Raw genomic sequence first — 14,887 nt, 5'->3', positions numbered from 1 at the left:
TCAGTGAGGAACACAGCAGCTATAACCAGGATGGTATTTTGAAAACGAAAAGACAAAGAAGCCTTTGGTTCAGGCGGGGGGGGGGGGGGTTAAGGGGGGGACTGATGTCCATACATCAGTTTGTGTGGCTGAAGCTGGGGGAGTAATTTATGCTCAGCCTGTAGGAGGGCGAGAGCGATGGGCCTCCAAAAGTCCAGCCCTTATCGGTGACCTCGCCTGGCGCTGCCCGTCCACACACACAAAAACACACAAACACACACACACACACATGCACACACACTCACTGTCTCATGATTGACGGCGCACACTGACAGCCATATTGGAAGACGCGAGTATGCTTTGATAAATGGACACACACTCGCACACACACACATACAGAAGTAGCAGCTCCCATGATTTAAAGACCCTCACATATATGCACCCACACAGGACTGAGGTTGGAAGCACAAGATGGTCACCGTGATGCATGGTGGGCAAACACATACACACACACACACACACACACACACACACACACACACACACACACACACACACACACACACACAGAGTGTGTGTGTCCAGGAGGCTTTTGTGTGCCCGTGATATTATACATTTGCTCATGTACTTTCGTATTGGCTGTCTGCAATATTTTAAAAATGTCAGTGTGTGGGTTAAGCCTGCCAGCACGAACTTTGGTGTGTGTACGTGCCCTCTTCAGAGTGTGTGTGTGTGTGTGTGTGTGTGTGTGTGTGTGTGTGTGTGTGTGTGTGTGTGTGTGTGTGTGTGTGTGTGTGTGTGTTGTTCATGTTTGCTGTGTGTGTGTGTGTGTGTGTGTGTGTGTGTGTGTGTGTGTGTGTGTGTGTGTGTGTGTGTGTGTGTGTGTGTGTGTGTGTGTGTGTGTGTGTGTGTGTGTGTGTGTGTGTTGTTCATGTTTGCTCCTGTGTGTGTGTGTGTGTGTGTGTGTGTGTGTGTGTGTGTGTGTGTGTGTGTGTGTGTGTGTGTGTGTGTGTGTGTGTGTGTGTGTGCTGTCTTTGTGCACAGTGTGAGTGGGTGCAGAGAATCGCTAGTTCCATTAGAGAGTTGAAATTGAAGGGGATGTGTGGAAACGAGTGTCGAGGAGCATTCATGTCTAGGCCTATTGTGCAGAGCCAGTCTCCCCTCTCTCCTCCTCCTCCTCCTTGTCTGCCCCTCCTCCCTCCGCCCCCCTCCCTCCTCCCTCCTCCTCTTTCCACCTCTGTCTCTATTTCCCTCTCTTTCTTTCTCTCTGGCACTCTCACATTCAATTGCTCCCTCTTGATCACTCTGTCCTACTCAATTCAAAAAATGCCTCTCCACTCTTGTCTGTTCTCTCTGCAACTCTCTGTTTTGTCTCAGTAAGGAGAAGCGAGGTTGAGTTGTGGATGGAGCCGGACTACGTTGAATGAAGCATTATTGTTGTTTTGTTACCTCCACCAAGAAGGTTATTTTTTAAGTGCAGTTTGTTTGTTTGTCAGCTGGATTACAAGAAAACCACCAGCCAGATTTTCTTAACTTGGCATGGCGTGCAGCAAGGAAGAACCCGCTAATGTTTGTAGCGGATCAGAGTCACAGGGGAGATCCACGAATCTTTATTATTTTATTTTTTTTACATTGATGAACTTTGCGAAATAGGGCCTTGGGCCTCCTAAATAAATGCCACACATCTTAAAATCCAGTAGAGGGAAGTAAAGCACCTTGACGGGGGTCTGCACTCTCTTGAGTTCCCCAGGAGTTGGCTAGTTTAATCTATTTTTGCTAATGCTAATTTGCATAGAAAGTAGTCACTATAGTTGTCTGTAGTGCAGTAAAACGTACAGTATTGCCCTCTTAAATGCAGTCGAGTTCAAGGATATAGAACAGTACTTCAATTAATGGACTAGATTAAACTCCATTGCTTCTTGTCTGATTTTTTTAAACCCTGCACAATGAACGCGTGATTCAGATTCATTTGTGGCATTTAAGGCTGCAACTGTTTGGACTCTTTTTTTTTTCTTTTTTTTTAAATACTTAAAACACGATAAAAAAAATAAAAAAAACTATCATGTACACCTTGTCCCGGCAGGAAGCAGTTCCACAAGACTCATGCAGCGACAAAACCAGGACACCCTGAGGAAGTCTGTGTAATGTTAGGTTTGTTTAGGCTGCCTTCCACACTTCCTTGCAACACTATTTAAATCAGCTTCAACACATTTCTGTCTCTGGTTTTTTGTTTTGTTCTCTTTTCAGTCTACATCTTAAAAATGACCAAAGGTTGCAGCTTATTTATAATCTCCAACAGCAATAAATTCAGTCTGTTGTCCTGGGATGTATAAGTGGAGTCTCCAAGCCTGCTTTTATATTGCATAGGTTCTATTTTGCACCTATATAATCTTTTTGTCAGTGAATGAGTGCTCCGGTAGCACTCGAGCAAAGCTGGAAAGAAGGAGAGTAAAATGTAAAGCGAAGACGCGAGAGAGACAGCAGCATTTAGATAGAAAAATCTGAGGGAGAGACGCAGAAGAGAAGATGATAGAGAGCACAGATAAAAGAAGAGACAGAAGCTGGGTTAGAAAAAAAAAAAAAAAAAAAACAAGAGATAGACGGAATAAAAGGCCACTGAGAAAGAGGAAGAGACATAGTTAGCATGGAGCGAGTCCCGCAGAGACATTTTAGAGAGACATTTTAGAGATGCCAGGGAGATTGTATGTGTAATGATGAGCGGATAGGAGTGAATCGCTTGATGGGGAACTGTGCTCTGCATGCCTAATGACTGTTAGGAGGGCCCCTCTCTCCTCATCGCGCCGCGAATTAGGCTCTAACACAATTACTGCTGCTTTGCATATCTTGGACGGATTGGATGATTACCAACCAAATGTGATAATAGACCTGCATGTGAGAAAGATAGGGGATGTGCACAACGTGAAGAGAACCGTGTGTGTGTGTGTGTGTGTGTGTGTGTGTGTGTGTGCGTGCGTGCGTGCGTGCGTGCGTGCGTGCGTGCGTGCGTGCGTGCGTGAACCGGCAATTGTTACTTTGTGTGTGTAATTGCGTCCGAGAGTTTTGAGAAAGAGTATTAAGTACAAGTGTGTGTGTGTGTGTGTGTGTGTGTGTGTGTGTGTGTGTGTGTGTGTGTGTGTGTGTGTGTGTGTGTGTGTGTGTGTGTGTGTGTGTGTGTGCGTGTGCGTGTGTGTGTGCGCGCGCGCGAGTGCGATGAGATATATTTGCCCCAGTTTGGGAAGGTCATAGCAGATGTTTCCCATACTGATGAGAGCGTGGTCGGAATCACTGAATGACAATTTATATTTAATGAGGGTTTTAAGGATAAGTCTGACGATGGTCTGTGTTTTTTTCCCCTCGTCAACAAAGCCCGTGAAAAGATCAAAAACCAACAACGAATTGATTCTGCTAACATGTTCTGTCAATGCAGCCGAGGACTTGATAGAGTCCAACTCTTCTGTGTTGGACTTCCTTTGTTGTCCTAAAGCTATTTAAAGTCCCTGCACACACGGGTGTTTTCAAATATTCTACCAGACAGAGGGTGAAATGAGGTGGTGCTACAACATCCTGGTAAATACATGATGCCACCAAAGTATGTAGTGGACACGGTAACCCAACGGGCCTTTTTCCACTTCGGACATTTGCACCTGTCGTTGGAGGAAAAGCACAGTTGTTACTGATGGAACGAGTTAAGCGGGTCAGGACACTGCAGTTATTTCTCAAAGTTTGCGGAGGATGTGCGTGCACCTATTGTGGAGGGTTTTGAGGGTGTGTTCCCCCCCCCCTCCCACCCGAGCACGTTTGACGTTTTTGAACTAGAAACATGCCATTTTTCAGCATTATTATTACCGTATCTATGTCAGAATTTTTCCAAAATTTGACAAAGCTACAGCTGAGAAAAAAACAAATAACAACCAACTTGCTGAAAGAATGGAAAAGTAATTTAGTTCATTTCCTGCTGTAAACCAGCACGAACTACAGCAGGTCCCTGAAACTCAAGAAGCTGCTTTTGATTTGGGGCAAACGTGGTCATTTACACCGGCGCTTTTCGTACCGTGTTGAAACATGGTCTTTGAAAATACCGCGACCGGCTACGATGTGCAGCGTTTGTAACCGGAACGCTGAGCTGAGCTGAGCTGAGCTGTCTTTCGCTTCCAGCTTCTGCACGTCCGGGCGGCCATGAGAAGGTCTAATCACGCACCTTAACTCAAAACACCTGTGTGGGCGGACGGATGACGCAACCGGACTGAAATGTGCTTCGCGTTCATCTCCGCGTGGAACAGCGAAAGACACGTTTGTGTGATTTAACGGCAACGCCCTCTGAATTCCAGTTTTAGAGACGGCATGTTTGGCAAATGTAGTTTGTTTATAAAACGCGGTGTAATTTCCATAATTCGCGCGGCGCTGCTGCTGCTGCTGTTGCTGCCGTTGTCGTCGAGTCACTTGCCGTGCTCGCTTTTCCTCTGCTTTCAGCAGCTCTCACCTCGCCCGGTAACGCTGGCCAGACCGCGCCATAAGAATGTGCGGGAGCTCGAAAAACACTTCAATGAGCAACACGGCCGCACTGGATGACATATTTCTCCACTATGATGAACAAACATGCGCAAATCATCATGTCGTGTCTTTTTGAGTCCCTCATACATGAACCGTCCTGCTGCTGTAAACACTCGGAGTGTAAATGTGTAATCATCTGCAAATACCGCAGTTCCCAACAGATGATATTTACTCTTGTTTATGTGCAAATTTCTGAAAAATGATAAAGTAGCTTCTTCTTTTTTTCTTTTCTTTTTTTGTCTTCTTTTTTTATAAAAATATATTTTGGACCTTTTTTTTTTTTCTTTTTTTTTTTTTTTAAAGGGAATGATCCAGGCAGGCTGGACAGGACAAGACGAGACTAAACACATTGTTTTGAATAGGATTTGTTGACAAAAGCAAAGAAAAAAAGATCACGCTTGTCTTTTAACGAAATAACTCTCCTCCCACAGGCCGAGATAGTCAAGAGATTGAACGGGATCTGCGCTCAAGTCCTCCCCTACCTGTCTCAGGAGGTGAGTACGCGCACACACACACACACACACACACACACACACACACACACACACACACACACACACACACACACACACACTGACACAAAGACGTCACTAACCCTCTGACCCTGCGCACTATTCCTTACATCCTGGAATGAGATCATCCTCATTCCCGCCTCATTACCTCTCCACCTCCGTGACCCCTCGCTCAGCATCCCTCTTCTCTCCTCCCGTCATTCATCATCACTCACATCCTGTGTTCCTTCCCACCTCCCTTTCACTTTCACCCCGCCCCCCCACCTTGATTCTCCTCTGCCATATTCAATCTGTCCCTTCATCACAGTTTCCCCTTCCCCCTCCCTTCTTGACCTCCTCTTCCGCTCCTCTCCTCTCCTCGCCTCGATCCCTCCCTGCTCTAACTCCTCCGTCTCCTCCTTCTCCTCCTCACCCCCTTCACGCTCCCCTTTTCTTCATACACGTGTGTGTTTGTGTGTCAGTGTAATAAATGGTTGTGTGATTCAGATAAGCCATGCTCTTATCTGCGCACCAGGGGGTCGACCTTCACCCATTACAGCACGCCAGCCGGCCATCCATTCACCGGTGTCACACAAGGCTTTTGTGTGTGTGTGTGTGTGTGTGTGTGTGTGTGCGCGTGTGTGTGTGTGTGTGTGTGCGTGTGCGTGTGAGAATATAGAATATATATATATTTATATATATGACTGGATGAATAGCTAAATGGACAGAGGGGGAGGTGCATCACCAGCGAGGGTTGTCAGGTCTCTGTTGGGACTATTGATATTGATCTAACCTCTCCACCTCTCTCCCCCCTAAACTCTCCACCCCTTGTTTCTGTCTGGCTTTTATTGTCTCTCTCACTTTGCCCCCCTCCCCTTTTCCCCCTCCCCTCCTCTCCTTCCCTCCCCTCCCTCACCCGTCTCCAGCACCAGCAGCAGGTCCTGGCAGCCATAGAGAGGGCCAAGCAGGTCACCCCTCCAGAGATGAACTCCATCATAAGGGTGCGATGTTCCAGCCTTGCAGCCCTGCCCAAGGGTCTGATGATGGCTAGAAAAGTGCAATTACTGTGCTTTTGCAGTTTTCTTCTATTGTTTTTTTTGTTTGTTTTTTATGACCTTTACTTACTGGCTAAACCTGGTGTGTCATCACATGATTTTTCCTCTGCTTTTGTGCACTTAGTAGCATGGGCCAATGGAGAGATCCTAAACCACAGGCTTCCTCCTTCAGTCTGTTTTCATGAACAATTGAATATATATATATATATAAAATTTATTTAAAAAAAAAGGTATTGTATAATTAGTCAATTTTAAAATGGCCAGTAAACATAAATCATTAGAAAATACAAACATTTAGTGACCAGCATCAATGAAATCTAATACAACGGTCTGATAATAAATGCCAGCAAAGCAAACATTTGTAATTTAAGTCTTGTTTATAAATGAAAGGACAAGAAGAAGGCCAGATGTGCTTGTCCAGACAATTGCAGTAGAAAGTTGGGAGACCTGAGAAGGCCAGATTTAGAAAAAACAAATGTTAGAATTGATGCAGCAAAGGTTGGACTATTATAATTTATAGTTTCTAGTATTGGTTTATGTTCCAAAAATATTGGATTCTACGTTTTCAATAATCTAATTTAATACGGTCTTCCATTAGACCCTCTTTGCCTGGTAAATGCCCACATCTTTCTTATTCCATGCCTTCAGTACTTTTTGTGCACGTTCTCTGTTTGATTAGTAGTCTCGGCCTAAATTGAGATGAAACTAATGATTTCATTATGACATCATCAGGTATATTTTGTTTTTCAGAACCTGTTTTCCCAGACTGACTTGTATTCATGATGCGTATAGTTTTTTGTTTTTTTTAATGTGTAAAATCAGTGTACTGCCTCTTTAAAATGTCTTTGTTTGTTTTTTTTAATTACTGTGCTATAATCCTATCTACGGGATGAGTCCAATGATACCCTCTGCCATCCATTACATTGGAACAATTATAGATCAGTAGGATTAGCACGCTAGCTGAAATACTGAATCAATACAGATCGGGCATTATCCAGCTCGTCGCAATCCTTTATATCCGTGGCTTTAATGTTAGCCGTTACACTTCATCATTATCAGCCCTGTGTTAGCGAGCCCGGCTCCACCGTCACTGTGATGCCGGGTTCACAGAGGTGCCTTGCTTTCGTCTTCATGCCCGCTGCTTTAGATACAGAGGGTACCGCTCTGCATGGGTCTTTGTTTAGAGCTTGAACTCTCTGATATTGTCTTTCACTAGGTGCTCACATCATGTATAACTGGAGGAAATAGAGCCTTTGAATTTTGGTTCTGCACATAAAGTACGCTGTAGGTGTAGCAGGAGTGAGCTGGGGCCGTTAGATACTGTTTATGAGAAGTCAGTCAGTACTGTCATAAAAATCAGCCCACTGATGTGTCATCATGGTGAGTGTGTGTACAACAGGGAGGGCTGCAAATGCACGCACTTGGCAGGAACAATTTGTCTTCCTGCATATTAAATTGAAATGCATTTGTGTCTCCATGGTATTTTTTATGTATATTTTTCTGGTTTATTTTGGACCAGGTCTGTCCTCCGCGAGACCTAGTTTCTATTTTGCTCCATGCTCCCCCCCTGCACTTGGTTTCTTGTGGTTATATACAGTATATTGAAAATTGTATCTATTATGAATAAGTTATGTGTGCTGCAGACTTTTCCATCTCCAACTGGGCATGTATTTTAGCAATGATATGTGCGCTCCATATACCCTGTTGTGCCTAAACTATTAGCGCTGTGCCTCGGGTTATACATTAAACATAACTTGCGATTTATAATAGGTCAGTGCGTTGCAGCTTTTGCCTTTCCTCCAGTGTTTTGCAGTGATTTGTGTGCTGGATCTACCCTGCTGTGTTTAAGCTGTGTGTGGTTGTCTTCCATGCAGCAGCAGCTCCAGGCTCACCAGCTGTCTCAGCTCCAGGGCCTGGCCCTGCCCATGACCCCCCTGCCGCTGGGCCTGAGCCAGCCGACCCTCCCCGCCGTCACCACCTCCTCCGGTCTCTTCTCCCTCTCTTCCCTGCTGGCCTCCCAAGCCCAGCTGGCCAAGGAGGAGAAAGCGTCACGTGACGGCGTCGACAGCCACCGCGAGGAGGACGGAGACAAGTCCGATTAGACGGCGTCCCCATTCAGCTCTGTTTTTGTCCAGAGACCTGAATTCCCAGATCCGAGTCTCCTTGGCCTACAGCCTCTCCCCTGGTCTCCCTCTCTTTGACCTTACCTAACACGGGCTTCAACCCCAGCTTCAGACCCCTAATCAGTCCCATCATCGGGGGAGAGCTTTGGCACCTCTTCATATTAACCATTCTTGGGTTGTTGGTTGTTGTTGTTTTTTTTATCACCATGAGACCATCTCCCTCTTCTGTATTTCCTGTCTTTTCTTCAAACACAATATGTTTTCTTGGATCTGATTAAGCTTCATTTTTTTTTTTTTTTTTTTGAATCGGGACAACTTTCTATTTCTGTACCTTCCTGCCTTCCTGTTGCTCGGTGTCTCATTTCTTATTCCTGTTTAGTTTCAGGCTTTTTTTTTTCTTTCTTTCTCCATGCCTCCCTCTCTCACTCCCACTCTCCCCCAACCTCTTGCCTCTGTTCTACGCAGGTCCTTGTTAGGCAGAACTGATCTGTGAGACTGACTGCACCGCTCTGTAGGTGTTAAAACGCGGGGATTCTTTTTGGCAAGCTCGTACAACTTGTCAGACACAACACAGGATTCCTACAGACTTCATTTTCCTAAGATAAAGGTCTCGCAGAGATCAGCTGTGTTGATATTTCATGGCATTTCCGACTGCATGCATTCATTCCAAGCTAAAAGTGGGCTGTGAGTCTAAATGGTGGATTGTTAGATGAGAGAAATCTTTAAATAGTACCCGATGAAAGACAGAAATGTCCCTGAAGCTACCTTCACGTCCCCAGAAGCTACCTTCACATCCCCTGAAGCTACCTTCACATCCCCTGAAGCTACCTTCACGTCCCCTGAAGCTACCTTCACGTCCCCTGAAGCTACCTTCACGTCCCCTGAAGCTACCTTCACATCCCCTGAAGCTACCTTCATGTCCTAACCAAACACCTCTGCCCTCAGAGCAGAATCATTGTAATGAGAAGATCTCCAGTTGACAAACGAGAGATTTTGTGAATAATCCCAAAGTTTTATGGAGAAAGTAAAAGCACCTTCTTAGAGCAAACTTCACGCCAAGAGCTGTCAGAGTAGATAACAAACTCACCTTTGTCAGTAATCCCCCCCCCCCACCCCCCGACTCACGATCCTGGCCTGACCCCGCAAATCCACCCAGCACCTTTTACCGAAAGGCAACATTTCCATCAGTAGTTAAAGAGAGCCGAGGCAGCACAATAGCCTGCACCCTCCCACCACCTCTTTCATCTTTAATGTGCACTAATATTAGAGCAGACACTTAGGGGAGAGAGTGTGAATGTTGTGTGCTTGACAGCAGAGGGCAGCGTGTGTCTTTGAAGAATCCTCCTTGCTCGGTTCAGGCCGCAGCAAAAACAAGGACGAGGCGATAACGGAGTACAGGCCGTGTCACGAGGGGAACGGCTTATTTATCCCCTCTTGAGTGTACAAACTTAATATACAGACTAGACCGGTGACGTTAACCCCTGCATGCGGTCAGTCCCCGGTCCCTGCCGTCACCCTGTTCTTGAGAAATGCTCTGCTTTGGTCTATTTTGGTCTCTTAACTGGTCTGTTTTTACCGAGCAGCTCTGTCCCAGCATAAAACAATCACACCGTCACTCTGTACATTCACACTTAATACCGTACATTACCATTCACTGTGTCACACAGATCCGGCACGTATCCGATTCATACCACATCGTACAGGTTACTTAACACCTACATGCAACACTGAATGGGAAACCTGAACAAAGGTATGTTCATGTAAATCACACGGGTGAAGCACAAGTTGATTCCGCAGCTGAAACAACAACGGTGGAAACGGCAACTCTCCTGTTGTCCTGCACGCTCACACAGCTGTTGTCAGGTCGGACCTCTCGTCTGGTGCATGTTGGGTGGAAGTATATACTGCACAACAGGAAATTAATCCGCGACTATTTGGGTCAGCAACTAATCATCTTTTCTCACGCCAAAATGTTAAAAACGCCTTCGGGGGCAGCAACTGCCGAATATCAGATCGAGTCTTGGACTTGATAGTAAGACACAAGTGTTTATTTAGTTTTAGGATTAATTGGAGCTTTCAGAAAAATTCAAACAACATTTCTCAAACAGGAACATGAAGTGCAACAAAACCAACAAGAGCGATAGAGGAGACCTCCACCTCCTGACAGGAGCTCTAATCAGGCAACACAAGTGGAATCTGTGTGTTTGGACTAAAGGTGCTCAGTGGCTTCAACAGGTCAGCTGAAGCCGCCATTAAACGTCCGCTTTCTAAAATGGGTCCCACTTCTGCTTTTAGAATCTTTTTGAGTACATTTCCAGATAAAAACCGCCTCGGTGATCAGAGCAGGGAGCAACATTTGATCGGCTGCGAGTTTCGGTGTTGGTGCGTGTCAATCGGTCAGTTTGAAGACCGCCTGTGTAAAAACGTGGGTTTTAGTCACCCCGCGGCCATTTCAATCCGGAAACACACACCCACCGTTCATTTTGAAAACCAAACACCCGACTCACACCGGTCTCCCTCCGGCGTGGTGACGCGGCACGTTTTGCTGCCGAAGTAACTTCGGGACGCGCTCACGAAATGGCAGATCCACGTGCAGGTTTCCCCGTTTACATGAGGGATTCTTTCCGAATATAAGCCTCCCATGTTCTCAACGTTCAGATGGTGAACAGGCCTCGACTGGACGCCTCCTTCAATGACGCCCGTTGTTGTGTATGTATGTGAATACGAAAACAAGGTGTGTGCGAACACTTGTACAGGTCCGGTTGTCGATGACAAACCAGATGAAATGCGTCGCTGGTCTTACTCCCAACTAAAAGCGAACATGCTGCTCTGCTTGTGAATTGAGACTCGCAGCACGTCGTCCTCCCATCTAGCCACATACCGTATGTATCTAGCTACATACCGTACTCGTCGTAGTGATATGCAGAACCCGTAGTCAAAGCAAAACAGACACACACATCAATGCATGTCTGCGAGGGGAACTCCCAATTGATTTCTTTCTAGTGGAGACCTTCTTTCTTTCTTTTCTTTTTTTTAAAAGAATGTTTGATCCAAATTTTTCTGTGATCGATGCACTTGGTTTGTTTGTTTTCTTTTCCCCCCTTTTCTTTGTTTTTAAATATTAATCGGTATGAACTAGAGGGAGAATTACAAAGCTGACGTTATAAACGTTCAAATGAAATTCTATGTATTTGTTGAAGTAGTTGGAGGTGCTCACCTCTTTATACAGTTATACATAGAAAGCTTTACGTGTATATGGCTGCATCTTCTCTTGTCTGTCCTGGATGATTCTCGTGCTATTGTGTTACAAAACCGATGTGACACCAGGGGGGAAACTGCAGTATGTTGACTTTTGGCCCTTTCCTCCTCTTCTCTGACCCTCTCTCTTCCTCCCCCCGTCCCCGTCCCCTTTACGTCCCCGTCCCCCTCTACGTCCACTTCCCCTTTACTCCCGCGCCGCATCCCGCCTCCCCGACTCTTTGCCCTCATAGCGTGAAGCATTGTAAGCGTTTTGAGCTTTGTAAAGGTCTTTTTTTAAATACTTATTTTGTGTATAATGTAAAACCTAAAAGTGTGTACTTTGGCAAAAAAAAAAAAGTTTTGTGTCAGAAATCATAGCTTCATTTAAACAAACAAACAAACAAAACGAAAAAAAGAAAGTATAAAAAAAAAAGTACAACAAACATTTACTATGAATAATATGAAATGTTCTGCAGTAAGGAAGGACTTCTGGTGCCTTACAAATAAAGTCAATCAAATCATGAACACTTTTCCGCTCTTCTTTGACTTGGTTTTAATTTAACGAGCTACGAACTGGGGGATGGAAAGCTTCCAAAGCTTTTGCTGTGACTGTTACTGTGTGAGTAACTAATAACATTCGATTCCAGTAACGGCATTTATATTCCACTTTTAACTAGGACACACCTGTACTTGTGTTTTAAGTCACTCCGGTTACTGCTGGCAGTAAGAGGACGTTTATTGGGGCAATTGTCGAAGCAGGAGGCCCCGATTAAAGTATGAGCACCAACGGTTTTGCATGTTTTGAACTCATTATCTGGATGTTTTTCCAAAGCAGAGCAAATAAATTTGGTTTAATGTCCTGCATTTCAGGCATCGGCTCCTGTTCGTCCCAAAGTATGAACATCGTCTTGCGGATTGAAACTTGGCTGAGGTAGGTTATCCCGCACAGTCAATGATTCTCAGCCTCATGTGCAAGCATTTTATTTTCCCCTCATGATTACTGCACTCTTACGGATATTTTAAGGGTATTTAGTCTTTTTTTTTTTCTTTTACATATATCAGAACACCAATCACACTGTCCGTGTTAAAAAACAAACAAAAAAAAAACAACATTTTTATCGTAGGGTTTGCTCCGCTTTGTAGTTTCCGACCAATCTCATGATTGGCATCTTTTGGCAGCTAATTTGCAATGTACAAGTTTAAAAATAATTACAAAAAGAATCCCCTCTGTAGCCTCATCAGGCTCCAGCACACCGGCGGGGTCCAAATTATCCATTCACACGCAGCAAAAATATGAAAACAACACTTTTGTTTTCACTCCCAGTTCATGAGTTGAAGTAAACGATCAAACAATTATTTTATTTTTTTTGTAGGCTACATAAAACATTTATTTCTCACAAATTTTGTTCACCGATTAATTAAAATCTTTCCTCTTTGCCAAAAATAATCCCTCCAATCGGCAAGTGTAACAAAAGTCTTAACAAAATTTGAGAGAAATGAATCCTTTCTGTGCATAAAAAACAAGTCTGAAGGCTCTTGTGTACATTCCTGAAAAATGAGAACGAAAAAAAACAACAACATGTATGTTTTTTGTTAATAGCCTTTCTGCTATTGTGAGTGCGTAGGTGCACACAAGACACTTTTTCATCCTCACCGGTCGCCATCTTGATTACGAAGCAGAGGGGGCGGGGCCACCGAGCCACTCAAACTCCTGGCTGCTGAAGAAACTGCTGTCGTTGAAGCAAACGGAAATACTGCACACTAATTCGAGTCGTGCACGTCTAATTAATAATAATAATTTTAAACAAATATTTTTTTTTAAAAATCAGTAAACTGCTGTCAAAAAGAAACCATGTCTAGAAGGCACGACAACAACTTTATTTAAATAAAGTAAGCAAACAAAGCCGGCAAATATTTTGGCAGGTGATGCGTTCAAGTGTTGTCGTTTTCGTTTCCGGTAAGTGCAGAACAACTGTGTTGGATCTGAGACAACGATGCCAGGTCGAAATAACACTTCCACAACGCGAGTAATTGTAGGAACCTGTACTCCATGGTTGTAGACGGAGGAAGGCACACGAATTTGAAAAACATGTTCTGCACATGACTTAAGATGCTTCCTGATGCTTAAGACTTTTTTTTTTTTTGTAGCTTCTGAAAGTGACTGGAAAACAAAATGCACCTGGAAGGCAGAACAATGATTTTAACATTCAAAATATGAATAATAATTAAAAAAAGAATCAGTCACGTCATGGTCCATTCAATAGCTGTCCTGCAGATATCGATTGAGTCACACTCCGCAGATAAAATGTTCAAATTTCAGTTTTTCTGAACACTTCAAGGACTTCTCGTCCATGCTGACTTTAAAGTAAAATAATTGACTCTAACTTTAACTTTTGCCTTTAAGTAAACTTCATGAAGTAACAGAAAAGGCTTTTTTTTGTTGTTGTTGTTAAAACATGCAGAATCATTTAAACAGATTCACAGCACGGTTTCTTTTACCACTATTAAGAGAGACTGATTAAAACCAGATCCCTTCTGTGAGAACAACGCATTGAGTTACAGGTTGCACAGGATCAGAGGCTGTGGGCCAGACTCACAAAACACCGGCATGCCTGGATCTGGTCTGGTTTATCAAGTCTCAGCGATTTGCCTCAGGTGCTTTAGCCTGAACTTCAGCTTGTTAAAATGTTGTTTGTCTTTGGGAAGCTTTTATTCAACACAACTCAAGTTCAAACACGCAACCGAATGACCCGTCTTGCATTTTGTTCGACTATCTTTTTGAGGTCCAACATCTAAATCGAGGTAATACATTATACAAGCGCTGTTGTCAGAGGACTCATTTTGCTGATGTCTGTGGATGAATACAGAAAGGCGGACACGTGTGTGGATGGATTCAACCAGAATCTGAAGTCTTCCGAGTGCCTCGGGCTGCCTGCAGTTCGCAGCGCGTCCACCAGGAGGAAGTGTTGATTTACGTTTCCCACCGCCTGCACTCTGAGGTGAAACCAGCAGGTAATTGCTCCGAGGTATTCTCATGTGGTTCAGTGTTTGTGTCGCGTTGGTGGGGTGGGGGGGGGACTTCCTGTTCTTTAGGCTGCGTTGATGAGGGTGTATCTATTCTGCGCTGCATGTACCCAGAATTGATGTGACATCTGTGAGACAGTGGATCACGACCTGCTTAGCACCTGCACATAATCCTCATTTAGACGCTCAGTCTATTAGTGCTGAGACATAACTTGGTTTGTTGCTTTCACGGCTTCTCCTCACTCACTCTCTCTCACACACACACACACACACACACACACACACACACACACACACACACACACACACACACACACACACACACACACACACACGCTGACAGGCAGGTAGATGCACATCGAGTTGATTTTTTTTTTTTTTTAAATATATATCTTCCTGCGTGTGAATGACAGCACATTCTTGC

At 44.4% G+C, this 14,887-nt stretch overlaps 1 protein-coding gene across 3 annotated transcripts in view; it reads left to right on the top strand.

Annotated features, from left to right (window-relative positions):
* tle5 (TLE family member 5, transcriptional modulator) overlaps positions 1–11,964 on the top strand; it is a 41,221-nt gene extending 29,257 nt beyond the window's left edge. The window contains exons 5-7 of one of the 3 annotated variants that reach the window (XM_069698964.1): positions 4,962–5,024; positions 5,948–6,022; positions 7,954–11,964. In XM_069698964.1, coding sequence (XP_069555065.1) covers positions 4,962–5,024; positions 5,948–6,022; positions 7,954–8,178 — 363 coding nt within the window. In that variant the 3' untranslated portion in view covers positions 8,179–11,964. Of the gene's footprint in view, positions 1–4,961; positions 5,025–5,947; positions 6,023–7,950 lie in introns of all 3 variants that reach the window. The other 2 variants (XM_069698963.1, XM_069698965.1) reach the window with 2 other exon arrangements.
* The last annotated feature ends 2,923 nt before the right edge of the window (positions 11,965–14,887 follow it).

Source organism: Brachyistius frenatus, unplaced genomic scaffold (assembly GCF_029030835.1).
Source record: "Brachyistius frenatus isolate BFR_SWC_R1_liver_20210118 unplaced genomic scaffold, ASM2903083v1 Contig_29, whole genome shotgun sequence".
Taxonomy (NCBI): domain Eukaryota; kingdom Metazoa; phylum Chordata; class Actinopteri; family Embiotocidae; genus Brachyistius; species Brachyistius frenatus.
The sequence above is the reverse complement of the archived record's forward strand: the minus strand, read 5'-3'. Positions and strand labels throughout refer to the sequence as shown.